Consider the following 20372-nt stretch of genomic DNA (forward strand, 5'->3'; position numbering starts at 1 on the left):
AAGAAGAATTTTTACTTTAATTTGCAACAGCTGTGACTTTCTATTTTAATTTGGGTATTTGCTTTTGCCATCCTTTACATATTGCAAACTGAAAATGAACCAACTTATCAAAATTTTTAATAGCCAATGAGAAGATTGCAAACCAAAACCTTTTTCCTTTTTGAAATTGGCCTTCATTTAGAATTACATCAGGTTTCACTGATGCTTCTCTTGCTAACAAATCTGCTGCTTCTGCCCCCTTCAATTTTATTCAAAATCATGTTTTAAAAATGTAATATTACTTATGAAAAATGTTTTACTGATAAGGAATAAATAGAAGTATTCTAATCTAGTGATATCTTTTCCCTCTCCCGGATGGAAAAGTCGTGACAACCAAGCTTTATCATTCTATTATGCATCTACAATTGCATGTACATGCCATTTTTTCTACATATTATTACATATATAAGTACACAGTATTAAAACAATAAACTGGAAAATAAATAATAAGAATAATAATCTGGCTAATAAATTATACTAGATATTCATAAATAGTGTCTTGCTAAGCACTAAGGACTAAAACTTTAATTGTAGAATCGCATTAAAACTTAAGTCACTATAGCAAAGCTTGGACAGTTTCATCAACATGATGCTGTTGACTGTTAATCTTGACAGAGTAAGATGTTATAAATTAGTTGATAGACTTCATAACAGCTGTCTGTGGCAGCATGCTATAATGGTAGTGCAAAACTAGCATAAGGAGAATTGACAACATGAAGAAAATGAAAGGCTTTACCTAAATTAAAGACGTAAGTGCTCTAGAGGCTCACAAGACTGTCCAAGAGATGAATTTAAAATGGCTACCTCATTCGTAAAGAGAAAATCCAAATTGGGCAATGTAATTTAAAAGATATGAATTATGTCACCAGTTTTGGAATATGTGGTAGAATATTCTGAAAAGGTGCACAGTTGCAAGTAATTTTTAACTTTTAAATTTGAAAGTAATTTTCAACTCTTTATAAATGGAGGCAGTAGCACAGGTAGTTATTTTTAATCAACAAAGGCTAAAATATGTGACTGGTTTTTCATTAAACATCTCTTGTCCTAAATCGGTTTTTTTGCTATAAAAATGTTGACAATAATCACAAGTTTTTTTTTCAACTGAAAATTTGAATGGATTTTAGTCGTTTAAGTCACCATTGGTGTATTCAGAAAGATCCAAGCTATTCCCAAGACATCTAATGGAATACTTAAAGTGCGTGTGAGCACCGCATCAGTAGAAATGCCACACCTGCTGCTTTTAAACACATAAATGCCAAGGCATTTCTTCTGGAAATTGCAGTGTAATGCTTTTTATGTGCAAAACCCATATGAGTTTATACAAAAAGGAATTTGGGAAGTGTAGCATCATAAATATATGTGCTTAAATTATGTCAAAAATTCACCAAAATAGGGGGAAATCAGCTTGAGCAACCACTACAGAGAATCATGACTGAGAAAACAAAATAAGTGTAGATGTAAATGACTCGTATCCTGATTTGAGTTACGAGAAAATTTGAAGGGAAACTGACCATTGTCAGAGTAAAGTTATTTTACTAAGAGAAGTATTTGGATTAGTTTCACTATAGTCATATCTATGTTAAATTTTTTCTTTCCTTTAGGTCATGTAATTTCGGATACATTTATTATTTTTTTCATGAGCTTTTTGTTACAATATATCAATCTGATGTTGCGTTATTTTCCTTCTCTTTGAAACCATGAAATTGTCTCCAGCTGAGAGTCATGGTATATATTTAAAACAAATCCATCCCTCTGCCAGGATTCAAGCTAGAAGTCAAGATTTGGCAGTTGGCATTGCAAATCATCATACTGTTTAGAGTAATACGAAGTAAAGAGCCTTGCTGAATTAATTATGAGCGTAAAGTGCAAATTAATAAGATTTAAACCAAGTGGCAAGTTGCATTTCAGGGGGAGAGGGAACTGAAGCCTTTTTGTAGTAATCTAATTGAGAAAATAGTAAATTGCATAGAATATATGTATTTAATTTACTGTATAAATCATTTTTATAAAGTACGGATGTTTCAGTAATATGGTTACAAATTTGTAGGAATGGTGTAGTGGATCCAGACAGCTCAGCTCATATAGCAACATGGGATCGGAAATATATCTTCCTGATATTGTCGAGATAGTTTTGGTATGAGTGTTTTCGCAGGGAGGCTTTGCTTCACGCTCAGATATAGTAATAGTAGGATTGATGATAATTTAAACGTGGGGCTTGACTGTGTCCTTCTAGTAAAATCTAAGACTAGACAGGGTTGCCACGCTACCTGGAAAACCGGGAGAACCGGGAAAAGTCAGGGAATTCGAAAATTGACCAAAATATTCAGGGAAAAGTCAGGGAATTTAAGTATTTTTGTCAAAATCTGGAAAAGTCAGGGAAGTTCATACAACGATCGCGCCAAAAAAAGCGATTTTTGCGCCGACGTCGGAAGAGATAACTTTTTTGGCGAGTTATGTATCACGTGAGTGTCATTCGGGTAGCTGGCATAGAGCCAATTTTCGCAGCTCCAATTTGATTGTCTTTTAGAAAGGCAAAGCAACTTTCCTGCAAGTTTTGGTTTCCAGTATTCTCGAGAATCTCATGTGCAGTGCATGAATTAAAGAAAGTACCTGTTCTCGTATAAAACAAAATGGGTTTAATCCTAGTATACGGTACCATGGAGGTTAGAATCAAAGAATATGTATTGTAAAGAAGGAAAACCTCTCTGTAACAGACGTGGCTGTGGCTCCGTTCCATCATAGAGGGAAACAGCTGTGCATGTCTGATATATCTGTTGCCAAAGCTCGAAACCGGTGTCGAAGTTCGAAGGTCACGTTATCAAGAGTTCATAAAATGAATATCGTGTTTAAAATTTCTTTAACCACTTGCGCTAAAAAGACGTGCCACGCACGTTGAGATGCTTTTGTCTCAAACCGCGAGCGACGTGAACACCACGTCGATAAGCATTTATCGCGAAAATGAAAATAACGTGGTGCACACGTCGCCTGACAATGAGATTGTTTATTTCTCGAGTTACAGCTCTGGATTGCACCCGCAGATGCGGAGCGGCGTAACCGCTTGTTATATTGTAGCGCATGGCACCGCAACCGTGAAGTTTAGTCTTAGCACAAGTGGTTAAACTGTAAAGGAAAAGAAAATATTTTTTTGGTGCAAGTAAATTAATTCATGGATTAGTTATTTTCAGGAAAAAAAAAAAAAAAAAAACTACGAAAATCCGTTTTTAAAATTATTGCGAAAAATCCAAGAAGAAACGCCCTTTGATAAAACGTTTCTTCTTGGATTTTTCGCAATAATTTAAAAACGGATTTTCGTAGTTTTCTTTTTGTCAAAGAGCGTTTCTTCTTAACACGTGTTTCTCAATTTCCTGTACACATCGTGGAGAGGGAAATTCTGGCCGCCAGGTTCCGTCGCAAATCCCTTGGCAAATTTTCCCTCCGCATTCTAGCGGCGTAATAGCATTTTACTTGTATGGAACCTTTTCTTCTTTACATAGACGTTCTTTGGTTAGAATAATAATAAGATTTGGCGACATCATGATGCGCAGTAAACGGGTCATTTTGGTCTTGGCGACAATTTTCAAAATCGTGCCAAAGCCTTACCGTATACTAGAATTTTACCGCAAAATCTTTTTAAACCTTTTTTTTTTTTTCTTTTTAATAAATACCTTGCCATTTTGCAGTAAAATAAAAAAATAGTAATCAGTCATCTAGGCTAGCCATGTAATATAACTATATTCGCTAAAATATCGTTGATTATTATAATTCAATTTTTAAGTAATTATTTTTATGTTATTCATATAATTTAATGTTGCTTCTTCCCTCTAAATTTATTTATTATTAGTAAATAATATTTCCAAATTTCAGGAAATTTTCTCTGGCTTAATCCTGAAATTAATTATAGCAGTATGATGACATACCATCACGAAATTTAATGCACATATTTTTTCCTTATGTATGCTGCAAAATTAATATAAAATACCTCAATTTATTAAAATAGATTTCTTTCTTTCGTTTAGCTGCAGAATGTCTGCAAAAAAAGCCTTATTTTATTCCAGATTGGGAAGATTCTAATCTCAATCTTCAGTGGAGAAAACAAAAACTATTATAATTATATTTGTGTTTTCAAGTGTTAAGGTGCCTTTTAAGAACATACCTCACGCAAATTAAATTTACCTAAAATCTAACCTAACTATTTAGCATTGCATTGTGATTTATAAGGACCGGATTAGCCTCGTGTTGAACTGGTGATGATCATGAGTATTAATTAAATAAAACATACATTTGTTATCCAATGTATATATCTTAAATTTTATTAAGTTTCTTAAGTGGAAAACTAAACAAAATTATCAAAGTATACCAAGAATAATTAAGAATAATGGGATTTATTGAATAATTAAGTGAATTTTCTACACAATACAAGTAATACCATAATTAATTTACCTCTTAGCACAGCCAACATACATTATGCGGATAGACTGGAATTTTCTTGAAACACACCTGGAAAACCTGGAAAAGTCAGGGAATTTTATTCTCCTGTTTGAGTGGCAACCCTGCTAGAGCATTTGGCCAGCAGTGAATTGGTTGTCATGATCTGGTGCATTGACCTACTTGATCTCCAGAATAGTCTTGCCTTGATTATTACTTCTGGGAACATATGAGAACACTGGTGTAAGACATCAAGGAACTGGTTGCTTGTATACCAGCAGCTGCAAGGGAGTCCAAAACATGCCGGGAATCTTCCATAATATTCTGAATTTCTTGTGCTAGATGTTGGGCATGTATTGCAGCTTATGGAGGATGCTATGAGCACTTTCTTTGACCTTAGCTTTCTTAAGTGTATATTTATTTTTAAAAATTTATATTCACTTGTGACTTGTGATTCATTTGTGATATATAAAATATATATATCACAAATTTATATTCATATTAAATTAGTTCTTTTCATTTCTGGTGTTTCATTAATAGACTGTTGCATTCACATCATTTCTTACCCTACACTGCTATGTGATTTCAAATTATCTAGGTGAAACCTGCCTCTCCAACAAAATTTGTGACTGTGGTCCTGAGACACCTTATACACTGCTGGCTATTAAAATAGCAATACTATGAAGGAAAGCAAATACAAAAAAAAAGATATTAATTGTACACAAACAGTATGACATGAAGATAAAATGGTTAAATTTGTAAGCAGTTTTGGGGTTTACAGGGATGTGAAATAAGTAGAAACAGCTACCACCCCTGCCAGCTAAAACAGCTCTTAACCAGTTAGACATGGAGTCGAACTAAGCTTGGATGACAGAAATTGGCTACTAATTCCATGCTGCTTCAAGTGTACGCAACACTTTGTCAACCGTGTTAGCTGGAGAGGGGTGGTGGGCTAGTCTCTCATCAACTCATGACCAGATGTTTTCAGTAAGGGACAGATCTGGAGACCGTGTAGGCCAGGGAAGCATCTGCTTATTGAGAAAAATCAGAACACGATGTGTGGTTTTGCATTATCTTGTTCAAACATGGTGTTTGGGGGCCTCGAAGATAGGGCACAACCACTGGACGTAAGATGTCGGAAAATTACTGATCTGCATTTAAAATTACCGTTGATCTGAACTAGAGATGTGTGTATCGTGTTCCTAATAACTACTCAAACTATCACACCAGGTGCAGGGTCTCTATGCCAATACCGAATGTAAGCAGGCGACACGTGGTCTCCTCGGAGCCTCCAGACACTTATACGGCCATTAGAAAACTGCATGCAGATCCAGGACTTGTCTGAAAAGATGACATTGGGCCACTTCTTTATCCAGCTTTCTCATTCAGAGTCACCATCTCTCTCTATGCTGCATTGTCAAGTGAAGGCCAAGTAATGGTCACCGTGCTGATAGATCACGCTGTTCCAAACACCGACCCACCGTACGAGCGGACACTAGGTGTGCTACAAACATGCCCATTTCCTTACAAATGATCCGTTATGTGGTTGTACGGTTTTTTGAGGCTGATCTCATGATATGTCTGTCCTTTCGGGCATTAGTCAAGGGAAGGCATTGAGATCCTGCATTTTGTTCAGTATGACCCTCAGCAAACTATTGATCCTATATTCGCATGACAGTGGTTGGATGTTGACCAGTGCGACTGGCGATATCACAGAACGATAATCCACACCCTTGATAGGCAACGATCCTGCCTCTATCGCATTCCGACACTTGCTGATAAGAATTTTCTCTTATTATTCAAGGCATAACATGATATTCTGAGGAAACTCTGACTTTACAAAGTGCTTTCTGAAGGAAAAATACACCACATAACTTTTCTTTGCAGTGCTTCAGATGTTGTTTCTCCTTCCTGCTTTGTCTAAATGCTATGAAATATTAATCATTTGCAGATCCAAAACACTTCTTCCGTTCATGTAATTTTGACATTCGTCAGATCATTCTTTCCTGGTATTGCAGTTTTAATGCTCAGCAGTGTATTTATGTGAAAAGTTGTTTTTGTTCTGTAATTAATGATAATGAAGGAAAGGAGAATTATTAAAATTAAGTAAAAGAAATTTTTAAATAATCGGCAAAAGTAATTAAAAACCTTTGTGATTGACAAGAAGCGCAATATGTGTGTTCTGCTGTGCAGGCCTTTTTATATGTTTTGTAAAAAAATGCAACGTAAGAGTTATTCATTTGACAAAAACTTAGCATGAAATGCAAAATTTAATGTGAATGAGACCCAGTATCCTTTGGAGAGTTGTACATAAAATGTGTTACTTTTAAATCGGTTTGTCTTAAATGTATTGCTGTAATGCCTTAATTTAACCTCCTGCCAGTGTTATGTAGAGTGTTTATCTAGCATCATTATAGAAAATTGAGTTTGAAATCGGATATCTTCCTGCTGTAGAAGTAGTTAAAAGTTGTTTGTTTACATAAAATGAGAGGCAAGTTTTTAAATTGATCTTTTGTGGCCTTTTTGTTTCTAGCAAGTTGCATGGGACTGAATGTCTTAGTTAAAAAGCAATAGGGTTGGAGAGAACTGTTTCTTCACAAATGTGTGAAGTGTGTTATTCATGTATATTGTCAAACATGAGATCAAAGATAAGGGTTAGGAAATTACTCATTAATTATATTTTACGTAAGGCTTTGAGAACATTGCATTTATTTGTATACTTTCTCCCAATTTTACTAATTTGATCCTATCACAATTAACACTTTTAATGAAAATTGTAAAGGTAAATTTATACAGTGTTTATGATTTCTGATGAGAAGGATTAAAGGAACAATTTGCCAGATTAATAAAGCGTATAAAAATATATGTCCTTTTCTTTTTTTTTTATTTTTTTGTTGTGTATTACATTATATTATGCTTAAAAATGGTCAGTTACAGTTATTGCTTTTAATATATTATGTTACCATTTTATACTTGGCATGTTTTTACTGCAAATCAGAAATTTCCAAATCAGGTCTCATTTTAGTAAGGGGAATATCTAAGTAGCAATTCTTTGTGGTTTGAAATCTTGTATGCATTGACGTTCACTGTATGGCGTATAAGATCACTTATAAAGGAAGCACATGGCCTTGATCACTTCAATTTTGCTCAAATTCTGCATAATTATAGAAGATCCACATATAGATTCACTCAGGATAGAAAATCCCTGAGTGAATCTATATGTGAAGAGAAAATACACATGTCAGCAGTAAATAAGAAAATTATGGCTGTTGATTTTTTTAGTAGTATTTAATTTTAAACTTCACCCAACTCAACAATCAAGTGGAAGTCCTCAGATTGAATTTTGCATCTGTCATAGCATTTTTCCCCCGGTGTTATTATCTTTGAATAGTATTTTATTTTGGAAGAAAAGCTAATGAAAAATGTTTTTAGAGGAATGAAGCAAAACGTAAAGCACTGTAAATGTTTTGTGCAGGAAACTTTTCATAGATTTTGTTCTGGTTTATTTTAGTTTTTAGCAAATTTATTTACAACTGACTTATATAGATGTTCAAATATAATATAGTGGCATCAAATACATTGAATAGGTAATGTTTGATTGAGATTTAAATTTCATTTCATAACTGCTGGCCATTAAAATTGTAACACCATGAAAGAAAGCAATTACAAAAAAGATATTCATTGTATGTAAACAATATGGCATAAAGATAAAATGATTAAATTTGTAAGCAGTTTGGGGGTTTACAGGGGTGCGAAATTAGTAGAACCAGATGCCACCCTTTCCATCTAAAACGGCCCTTACCTGGCTAGGCATGGAGTCGAACTGGGTGTGGATAACTTAAATGGGCAACTCATTCAATGCTGCTTCAAGTCTATACCATGTTACCTTCTAAATACCGTATTGGCTGGAGAAGGGTAGGGGCCAGTCTTTCGGCAACCCATGATCAGATGTTTTCTGTGGGTGACAGATCTAGAGACCATGCAGGCCAGGGTAGCAATCAAATACCCATGTGTATCGAGGAAGGTCAGAACACAACGTGCAACATGTGGTCTTGCATTATGTTGTTGGAAGATGGTGTTTGCAGACCTCGAAGATATGGTGCAACTACTGGACGTAAGATGTTGGAAATGTATCAATCTGCATTCAAATTACTGTCAATCCGAACTAGAAAAGTATGTTTCATGAACACGTTGGCTGCTCAAACCATTACACCAGGTGCACAGCCCGTATGCTGATATCGAAGGCAAGCATGCGACGTCCAGACATGTATACTTCCATCAGAATAATGCACAAAGAGCTGGGATTGGTAAGATGACATTGTGCCACTCTTATACCCAGTTTTGGCATTTGGCACATCACTGTCACCATCTCTCTCTATGCTGCACTGTCAAGGGAAACCGAAGTAATGGTCGTCATGTTTATAGTCCACATGGCTGCAAACGTTGACTGCCTGTACGAGCGGCTGTTAGGCATGCTGCAAACATGCCCATTTCCTGACTAATGGTCTGTGATGTGGTTGTATGGTTTTTGAGGTCTGACCTCACAATATGTCTGTCCTCTTGTGCATTAGTCATAGGAGAGCATTGAGATCCTCAGGCCATTCATTATGACCCTCAGCATCCTATTGATTCCATATTCTCATGACAGTGGTTGGATGTTGACCAGTGCGACATCATAGAACAATAATCTGCACTCTTGATAGACAACGATCCTGCCTCTATCCCATTCCCACACTTGCTGGCAAGCATTTCTTCGTATTTTTCAAGACACAACACAATATTCTGAGCAAACTCCAACCTTACAAAGCGCTTTCCAAGTGAGAAATTCACAACACACTTTTATTCAGATCTTCAAATGTTGCTTTTTCTTCCTGCATCGTCTTAAATAGGCTGAAATACTAATCATTTGCATATCTTAACCTCTTCTTCCTTTCATGCGATTTTGACGTATGTCAGATCATTCCTTCCTGGTGTTGCAATTTTAATGGCAGGCAGTGTCTATTTTTATTGATGTCATGAATTCGAATATTTAGTTTGAAACAAGGTTTCTAAGTATTCAGATGTACAATACTGGCATTAAGTATGTTGAATAAGTTATGTATTATTACAATCTTAATTTATATCTGTAATTGTCTTTGTGAAATGTAAAAAATGCAATGACTTAAGTGTGGATACTTTTAATGTTATGTGGAAAAGAGTTTTATGAAGGAAATGTGCTTTTTCTCATATTTTTAAGAAAAAAGTTCAATTAAAAATGTTAAAATGGTTGTCAGATAAAGTTAAGCTTTTATCTTATTTTTTAAGAGAACGTCTGCTGCAAAATGAGTCATGAAAATTTTATTCTTGAGGTATTTATCACTTTTTTTTTCCAGAAGTGAATGAAATTCTTGTAATTAAAGCTCTCCATAAAGAAGTACTGGTTTGGAGCAAAGTTATTTTAAAAAGGTGTATTTTAAATTGACTTTTTTAGATCATTGTTTGTTACTAAGCGTATCAAACTTTTGATGTATAGCCTTTTTCTGGGTTTAATTTTCTCTTATGCCATCTAGGTACATAAGCATTTGTTTCCTGGTAGGGACAAATATATATATATATCAGTTTCATTTAAAAAGTCCTCCTACTGCAATCCCTTCAGAGCCCTTGTTACAGTAATTGGTAATTATCTTTTAGATCTTTCTATAATCTTAATTTATGCTTCGAATTCAGTTCATGAAGTTATCTAATTATTTAATTCTTCAGTCAGCACCATGATCTGGGATGCACTTTCTTTTATTTGTTTAAATGTAAGTATTTCAGGATCAGCCATGCTGTCTGAAGGGTTTAACTTTTGGCATTCCCATGATGTACTACATGTGTTCATATACAAATGTTGATATATAGGAATTTTTTTCTTTTCAGATCACTTGAGAGTGTGGCATGAATTATACAGAGAAAAGGGTCTATGGCCGCTCAATCCGATAGTCAGAAAGGGGGGTATAAAAGAAGATTGACCAAATCTGTTAGAGACGCTCGATCACCTATCAGAACAAGGTATGTTTTCTTTTCTGTTGCATTTTCATACAAGTAGTAATTTCTTTCCTTTTGTATTTAGACTGCAGACTTATTTCATATTCAGCTTTATTTTCTTTTTCTGCGTGAAACATTAGTCAGGTATTTTAGTTGTGCATTGCATACGTAATGGTTTAGTTGTCAGATTATCAATAATTACTGTAATTGTTTCACAGATTAAAAAAATACTTAATTTATATGGTTAAGTGTGTATTTAATAATCCCATACTAGACAAAATGAAAAGTAAGCACTATAAGTATTATTAGATAAAACACTTTTGTAGCCATTTAGTGTGTAATAGTAGTTACAGTTATCAAAGTATGCTCTATACATAAGCAACAAATTTCCTTTAAGACAATCGCCAATGATTCTATCCTCCTCAGAGGAGTGGTTGTTAATGATGCTCAGCACCGTTAATTACATTCCTATAAATATAGGACACTTTTAGAGATAATCACTAAGAAAATTTTCACTGTGTATAGAAAAGGAAAATTAATATTAAGTACTTTTAAAGAAAGACTTTTGTATAGTTGTAAAACTGGCATAAAATAATTAAAAAGAAAGTACTGTTTATAGCTCTTTTCTGCATTCTGAAAATAAAAATTACTTTCAGGCAGTATCATTAATATTTTCATCAAACTAATGAGTTTTCTAGAGATATAATCATGCGCTTACCAATATATAGTTGATCTTCACATTATCAGTCAAACTTTAATCAGTGCAATAATCATGAATCAGATATGAAAAGAGTATTTAGAAGGTAACATGGCTTATTAGATGAAGGAAGTCTTTAGAAGGTAATACAGCTTATTAGATAAAGATGGAGCATCAAAGCAAACATTGCTGGGCAAAGATTAGTGCCTCTCATGTTGTGTAGTAAGGACCTCATAATCTCACAAAATCTTATTAGCATATTCAGAAATTTTGATGATGCAAAAATTGTCTTACTGTTTAGCCAAGGCAAATACGTAATTAAACCTTCCTTTGCAAAAGCTGCCAAGAATGTAAATTTTTATGAATGCTTTCAGTGGTGCAGCACTAGAACTGTCTGTGGTGAATGGCCCTTATAAAACGTTCACATTGATCAAAACCTACAATAATAAAGGGCACATGATTGGTATTGGGTGTGGAGTATTGGTCATAATAATCTGATTTTCAAATCTGAAGAATGTTTTGTGTGTATGCATTGGGAGATAATTTTTCCAGAGTGTCTTTATCCAATTCAGTAACCGAAAAATGTAATATTTAGTAGTATTCGATAAGCAGTTTGAACTGTTTTGCTTTCTGGGTAAGTGGTTGACTATAATATTTTGGTGTTGAAAAATTGAAAATTATGTTTTTATTTATATCTCCTCCCCTGATGAATGAATATGAAAAATATTATGAAATTCCTGTAACGCACGAAATCTCAGTCTAGAAAGTTCAGTAGATTATGTCATAAGGCCCGTCCACATGAGTACGCTTGAAACATAGCTGACGAGCACGCTTTTACGTTACCAGCGTAAAAGCGTCCAAACGAGTACGCTTGCGAAGAGTGCGTTTAACCAATAGAATTATTTTGTGCAAAAATCACGTGACACTGTAATATAGCGTCAACAGAGCTGTATCTTATTACTTCACTGTGCTTCTGTATGTTTGCGGCAAGTTGTCCGAATCAGATGATTTTTTTTTATAGCTGAAACTTTACTATTAAGTGCAGTTATTAAGCAGAGGCAAAACCGCAAAAAATTGCAAGAATGGGTCCGATATTTAGAGCGACTTGTTCAAAGAGATTTTTTTTTTTTTTTACTGCCTCGTTTGCAAAATGATATCCGGAATTATTAAATTCCTACTATTAGCTCACACTCTCCCTATATCTTGTTCAAATTTTCAGTACATAAAATGCTTTTTATTCATCCACTCAAGAACAAATACAATTTTTTAAACTTGTAGTGAATGACAGGATGTTAATACAGCTTTTTAACATATAAAAATTTTTTAAATTTTTAATTTTAAAAAATTCTGTTTGTATTTCTATTTTTTTATTTATTGTATTTTTTAAATTTTTCTTTCTGGAGCTAAGTAGGATTTTTTTTTTTTTTTTTTTTTTTTTTGTATATTACTTGTTTTTTAATATCTTCAGCATGAGTATCAACCAGTTTGACAGACTTGCAGATTCTATATTGTATGAAAATTAGGATTTATAAAATTGGTTTGGAATACAGGATATAAAGAGAATTAAATTACTTCTCTTTATATACACCATCCACCATATAATAAAACCAACTTCATATTTTTTTTAACTCCCCATCCCTTGATCTTTTGTTTTCCTTTTTATTTATTTTTGAATTTAGAATGAGGTTCAAACTTTGGACAGTTTATGAGAAGTTATGTGCATGATAAAATATGCAATAAAGTAAAAATAAAGAGAGAATTTATAGATGATATATGATAAAGGATTTCTATTTGCAATGCACATTTTTAAACTAAATTTAAAAACAATAATAATAATGAATAAAATAAGAAATGGAAACAATAATAATAGGTAAAATAAGAATATAATGATTCACGATTAAATATAAGAAACACGTTTCAAAATGAGAAAAGCTAACTGAATTTTATACTGTTTACGGGTGAGGTTTGAACTCGCCACCCATTTGCAAAGCAGCGCGCTGACCACTCATCTGTGATAGCAGTGTTTGTGAAAAATAATGCAACAAGTAGAAGTCTCTGCAAAAGTAATTTAATTAAACTTCAATAAATGATTGCTGTATGACACAAGTTGTAATTTTCCTCCAAAATTTCGTAATTGTATTTTATTGAATACTCTTTCACGGTCCACTGCTTTATTTTAGAAGTTGTTTTATTGCTGAAGTTAGTTTTTGGTGTATTTAATATTGGGATATTTATAGAGCTTTTTATTACACATGATATAGCCAATATTTATAATAATTAAGGAGAATTTTGTAAGGCAGAAACTTTGATGTCGTAGAAACTGTAATTTATTTAGGTTCCTATTACTTACAGTGTTATAAATAGGTGAAGCATATGGATATACTGGTCGGATCATTGCTTTATAAGGATACAGGTTTTCCCTTTAATGAGAATTTTAAATTTATACCAATATATACAGTTTGAGAAATATGAAGATGGCGTGAACAATGCTGATTATTTTATTGCTGTATGCAGTTATGATATTTCTAAGCAAAAACTCATCTCTGTGTGCTTCTGACGCCATATTGAAACGGGTAAGCAAGAAGGTTTTCTGATTATGACACGTGATAAGAACTCAGTCGGCTATTGGCTATACCCGTGCGTCGTGGGCAAAAAAGCTGAACAGGAGCAAACTCAGTTTTACATCTTCTGCGTCACGCGAATTTATGCCGGCGTCAAAAAAGTTGCATCAACTACGTCGCGAGCGTACTTATGTGGAAGGGCCTATAGTGTTGATGGTCGTAAGAGTGTGGAACTGGTGCATCCCGCGCTGGACAGATCCAGATTTGTCTGAACCACTTCCCAAACAGCGGCACTGCGAGCGTGTTTATCATGTGGAAACAGCTTATTGTAAGGTGAAGGTGTTGTGTGTGCAGTTAACTCCAAATGGATCAGGAACCATCATGCTGTTCTGTTTCAAGCTTGGAAAACCAATGAAAGAGATTCCTAAATTGCTGATAACAGTTTACAGTTAGCTTGAAGTGCATGCATAAATGGTTTAAGGGCTTTCAGAAAGGGCAGAACAGCATTGAAGACTCCTCTCGAAGTCGTCCACCTGCAGTTGTATGAACCCGGACAACATACAGAAAGTGGAGCGATTTTTGGCCCAGGAATTGTCCTGTGACAGTGTGAATGATAATGGAAAAAGGTGGGAATTGGTCATGAGACAGCCGACCTCATAGTGACCCACAATTTGGGTAAACTCAGGCTTTGCTCCTGACTCGTGCACTTTGACGGCGGAACAAATGCGACTTTGTCTCGATGGCTGTGGGAACCTCATCGACGTGATGGATTAAAACCCAAATTTCCAGAAAACAATCATTACAGATGACAAGACCTGGTGCCTCAGGCAGGACCTAGAAGGCAAGCATCAGAATATGAAGTACCTGTGTCGAGGGTCAACAAAAAGCAAGAAGGTGCAAAGTGAGAGATCCCGCATCAAGATAATGCTCTTAGTGTTATTCCACTCTCAAGGGTTTCATCTATAAAGAATTCCTCCCTGAGGGCACCACATTAAATACCTTCTACATACGTGGAATAACTAAAATATATGCTGCAACAGATCAAGAGGGTATGCTTTCAGTATGCCAAGAATGGTAATTAGGCTCTGCTCCACAACGATGCCTGGCCACACACTGTTTTCCTGGTGCAGTAGTTCCTGGCCAACAGGGAAGTTGCATCCCTGAATCACTTACTCCCAGACTTGTCTCCTCTATATTTTTCCTTGTTCCCGAAATTGAAATCAGCCCTGAAGGACCAAAGGTTTTCGGGCATGTCTGACATGCAGCATAATGTAACAACGCAGCTGAATACCATCCCTAAAGACGACTACCCCAGAATTTTCCAGAACTTGTACAGTCTTTCCTAGATTTGCATTACCACCTATGGGATTACTTCGAAGGACAGGGATAGCTGTTCTATGCTAGATAGCAATCCATTGTAACTATACACACATTTACCAAACTTTCTGGGCAGAGGTAGTATATATGTGTACACATGCATCTAAATGTTCAGCGTTTTATTATATTAATTTTATAGGGAAATCGTTAAACTGGATGTAAGACTCGTAATTTTTTTTAAATTATTCATTTACTGAACTATTTAGAGTGAAAAGAATTTCTTTCTATGTTAATTAGAAAAATATTGAGCAAGTTTTTTTCTTTGTATTTGGTGTAATAGTAACTCCTATATTACATAAAATTTTATTATACTTTTTACCTGTCAGTTATTAGCCCCTTAACTACCGCAGAAAACGTACAAGATTCACACCCCAGTGCCACCATTTTTTACAGAGACGTGTGTAGTTATGTGATGTGTTGAGGGGGAAATTAGTGCAAGTTTTGCTATCCAAAAACTGTTTACTTTCACAAAATAAAGAATAATAGAAATATGAAAGTACAAAATTTAATGTTTAGAGTAAAAGTATAATAAAAAAGATGTACCGTATTTGACAGCATATAAGACTTTTTTCCCCTAAATTTGGTCTCAAAAAAGTTACCTGCGTCTTATACGTGAAGGTAATTGCATTCAATAATTTGAATGTACGTATTTGACTTTTACGAAACATGAGAACTAAAAGAAACCACACTATTGAAACATTTTTTCCTTGTGTGTGGCCGTCTAAATAAGGGTGCATCTTATATGCCGTCGAATACGGTAATTATAATAAAAAATATCCCAAAACATGGAGGTTCAATCGGACGGTGTCCTGAGGAATGGCTCTCCATTTCCTGTCAACCATTTGCCAGTGTTCATCTTCTGAATACAGCAATGGCAGGGTCTGCAAATGGCATCCAGTCCATCCTAAATGTGTTACACCTTGCAGAGCACATTGGCTGATGGGAGCCATGTGTGATCGGGTGTTATTCTACTGATAAAGGACACTAGGCACTTCCTGAAGGGAGTGTCTACAGCCGCAGCACTTCATCCATGTATCATTGGACCATGAATAGTGCCCTGAATACAAAATAGAGGTGACCATGAATCGTACGCAATTGTGTCCCAAACCATGACGCTGTCATGCTGTGGGGCATTCCACAATTTCTGATGGATTGGACCTGTTTCCACACTGATGCCACGTTCTTGTGTGTCGACTATCAAAGGAGAAACAGAAATGTGACTCATCTGTGAATATGACCCTGTGCCATTCCATTATCCACATCGCTTGAGCCCATCATCATTGCAGATGTTGGCGTCTATGATGTGGGGTCAATGGCAGTCTTCTTAATGAATGCCACAAGTGCAGGCCACTAGCCACCAGTCGAGGGAAAATGGTTCTGATTGATATGGGAACATCCAGGGTGTCTTGAATATGCTGCAGAATGGAGACAGAAGTGACTTGCAAGTGCACCACTGCTTGTTGGTGGACTGATGTCACTCTGGCTGCACCAGCACCTCTCGAACTTGTCACGTTTCCTTATTCCAACTAGTGTTGCTACATCCGGCGCACTGTGGATGCATCCAGGTGTCTGTCAGCTGAGATTTGCTGTATGAATTAACTTGCCCTCCTCACTCTGATCACCATGCCCCTCGAAAAATTATCTGTCTATTGGAATTGCCTCCGTTGATGAAGGCATGGCATTCTGCTATTACACATATCCTCCGAGACAAAAATTTTCTACAATGATTTCCCTAGCAGAAATAGCGACATGAAAATTGATCATTCTACAGGTTCCTTCGCTTATACCTTCTTCAACGTGCACTGAATAGGTGTACATTTGCATAACTTGGTGATGTGCGTCTACCCTGAAATTTGCTTAATTTTTGCACCACTCCTTATTGGTGTTGCATTTTCAATGTCGAGTATTGTTTTATGTAGGTTGAAAGGTGGGATATTGCCAACTTCCAAAGTCATCTGTCTCAGTAAATCAGATAATTTGATAATTCTACTGTTAGAAAATCAAAGCTTAGTGCTTGATATTTTATTTCACTTAATTGTGTTTAAACTGCAGAATACCATTTTGAAATTCTAAGAAAATTTACTTCATATTAAATTCCTGAAAATATGTTTTAAGAATAAAATTGGATTTAAATGTATTACATTTGACTGTTAATTCAAATTACATTTATTATTCAGCAGTTCTGAGAACATGAGGTCAACATTGGCTAAATGGATAAGATTAATTAACACTGTTAGTTTATCTTGGCTTTAGTAACCAGTAAACAACCTTTCTGTGAAACCTTCTGTATAGGAATTTTCTCTCTCTCGTATGCCCATATAATACTGTATTTACTTCATGTATAGCTCCCTAGCTGCACAAGTTTCTGAAAAGTCGCTTAAATATATGCTTGATTTATATGTCTTTTAATGCGTTGACGGCTGCACAGATATATTCATTGTTCTTTTCATACGGTGTCACTTGAATTGGCGGTCTGTTTCGTGGGGCTTTGAAACAAGGCCATGAATACACCAAAGAAAGTAAAACAACATATTGCGATAATTGTAAGGGCAAGCTGGCACTTTGTTTAGCCTCCTTTAAAATATTGCATACAAAAAATTAATAGTTATACAGTCAAAAGTCGTTAATCCGGACTCGTCGGGACTTCGGGGATTCCGGATTATCGAATTTTCTGGATTATAGATCATCAGTTTAAATCTGGTAAAATGGCATGCAGAAATTATAAAATTAAAAATATGAAACCGTAATTTACGAAATAAAGAACAATTATGATATTAGAGGGTATCAAAATTTACAAAAAAAAAAAGCTTAATATTTATTTGTTTACTTTATTAAACATTTCTTTCAATGTAAGTTGTTTAAGTTGCTTCGTTTTTTATGTGATAATACATTCTCTTTAATTCTATAAACAGACATAATTTCTTGTTCAGTTACAAAGTTCCGCTGTTCAAGTCCTATAATTGCTGTGTCGAGAATGCCGACTAATTTGTCAATCGAAATTTTTTCGTTTTCAATAACCTCTGTTACTTTCTTCGCTATCGGAAGCGAATTATAATGACGAGGCATTTGATTTAAATCATATCGAAGACGGAGTACATCGAGATGAAATACTACATTGAGTAAGCAATTATAAGCCAAATAAAATAAAAACATCTGCCCTTAAGATAAGGATAGTGCTGACAGATCAACTTCCAATTCATTGCACGCCGCCGCGGCATTAAAGATAAACAAAGTTTAGATAAACAAACGTTAAAGTTTAGATAAACAAAGGATATGCCTTTATCCATTTTTTGCAGCAATTCCACTTTTTGTTTAATGGACTCCGAAAGATACTTTCGCTTTGTATATCCTTTACATATTAGTAAATATATATCGGAAATTCTATTTGACATAATCGAAAGTTCAAGCTTACTTTTATAAATTTGCTCTAACAGTCTGCAAAAAATAATAATCCGGATCCAATTCGAAGATTAAGGAACAATGCAATCTGCAACATTAACTGAAATAGATAATTAAATAATTTTAGCCTAGCTTATCCCATCCGTTATACATTAAACGCGCATTCGTAAACGTATTTTGCGCACGCGCACACGCAAATTCGCAGCAGTAAAGGTCTTACGCGCATGCGTCAACATGACGCATGCGCAGAAAGTTTGTAGCTTTGAGGTCTGGATTATAGATCATTCCGGATTATGGGTGTCCGAATTAACGACTTTTGACTGTATTTAATTTACAAGTTACATTTTAAGTTATTTTTTTGTATTGAGTGTTTTATTATGTTGAAATGTTAATTTGTACTGTTGAATAACTAAAATAAAATAAAATTTTGTACTATGTTTTTTTTATATATAAACATGACCCCACAGTGAGTCATACCATCCTGCGGAACAATCGAGGACTGCCCCACGGAACAGTCAAGTATGACTCACCGGTGGGTCAGGCCGACGTCAACGTGTTAAATATCACTTGATTTTTATTTATTTTTTTGGTCCGAACAAACTGGTCCTTTTTTTAATGGGCAATTTTGTAAATTAAACTTCAGCATAAAAAGAGAGGGCATTATTTGAAAGAGGAGGAGGAAATAATAACTTGACCTTTTAGCAAATGAAGGCTGACATATCATTGGAAGAACTACGGGCAGATGTTTTACTGCCTTTATTTGCAGTAATTGTGATATATTTTCAGCAATTATTAAATTGTGCAAAATTTGCATAACTGCATGTTTTAGTTTTTCAAATTCTTCGTCAGATTTTAATAAAATTATCTTAGATTTTTATATACATGCTTATTGAGAGTATTCTTTTTTTTTTTTTTTTTTTTTTTTTTAAAGGTCTAGAAGTCGAATTCTTGCCCTGCAGGAATTCCAGACTCTTGAAAGAAGAGCTCCGAATTCTTTGAATTGTGCTACTGAATTATCTACTGAGGATCATTCCTTAAAAAGGAAGCACCCTCACAGACTTGAACCGTTATCCCACACAAAGAAATCAAAGATAAAAATTAAAGAGGGTAAGTCAACTTTTTCTGTTTTTGGTAAAAAAATAAGGTGAGTCGGTACTTAAAGTATGCCCTACATTACTGAGCTTTCCTAATGCATATTTATTTATTCAGAAAAGAAGATGCTCTTTAGTTGCTGTTTTAGTAGCGTGTTTTACAAGTTGTAAACTAGAGTAAACATTTTTAGACTATGTATCAAAATTACTGTTGAAAATACAAAATGTTTTCTCCTAAAACATTATATGAAAGTGTGTATTGTGTATGCTAATAGTTTAAATCCAAATATTAAACTGTACTCTATATATGGAAGTTGTATTAACTTCTGTTAATATTGGCAACTTTTCCTTATGCTGTTATTTTAACACCTTTTTTGGATGTTTACTAATACCTGCGTCTTAAAATTGTTTCAAAGCCCTAAAAGAAACGAGGGATTGTTTTGTTACTCATTGCTGACAGTTGAGTGCTGTGAATTAGGTTTTAATTGAATTGCATATTTAATTTTTTTTTAGGTAGAAAAGTGAAAGTAAAACATACTCTTCCTCTATTGTAACATTATTTCATACTTTCGTCCATTTCACACACTTTCAATATTTATTCATGAATTGTGACATAAAAGTATAATATTATTTTTGTAGCATATTGTAAAAATGTATCAAATTAGTGTAACTGTTATATCGATTTTGTTTGTCAGTGAATATATTCAGAAGAAATGTTAGATATATGTGGGATTAAATAGATTCTTTAAAAACTAAACATAGTGTATACTGTTTCTA

At 34.6% G+C, this 20372-nt stretch overlaps 1 protein-coding gene across 15 annotated transcripts in view; it reads left to right on the forward strand.

The window, feature by feature from the left end:
• LOC118182554 (E3 ubiquitin-protein ligase TRIP12-like) overlaps positions 1-20372 on the forward strand; it is a 400228-nt gene that overhangs the window by 208431 nt on the left and 171425 nt on the right. For 13 of the 15 annotated variants that reach the window (XM_085809623.1, XM_085809627.1, XM_085809622.1 and 10 more), the window contains 2 exons: positions 10363-10494; positions 19436-19611. In XM_085809623.1, the coding sequence (XP_085665749.1) occupies positions 10406-10494; positions 19436-19611 (265 nt within the window). In that variant the 5' untranslated portion in view covers positions 10363-10405. Of the gene's footprint in view, positions 1-9836; positions 9910-10013; positions 10120-10362; positions 10495-19435; positions 19612-20372 lie in introns of all 15 variants that reach the window. The other 2 variants (XM_085809626.1, XM_085809624.1) reach the window with 1 other exon arrangement.

This window comes from Stegodyphus dumicola, chromosome X2 (assembly GCF_044657685.1).
Source record: "Stegodyphus dumicola isolate Sdum_Otavi_A_Nest chromosome X2, ASM4465768v1".
NCBI classification, from domain to species: Eukaryota; Metazoa; Arthropoda; class Arachnida; order Araneae; family Eresidae; genus Stegodyphus; species Stegodyphus dumicola.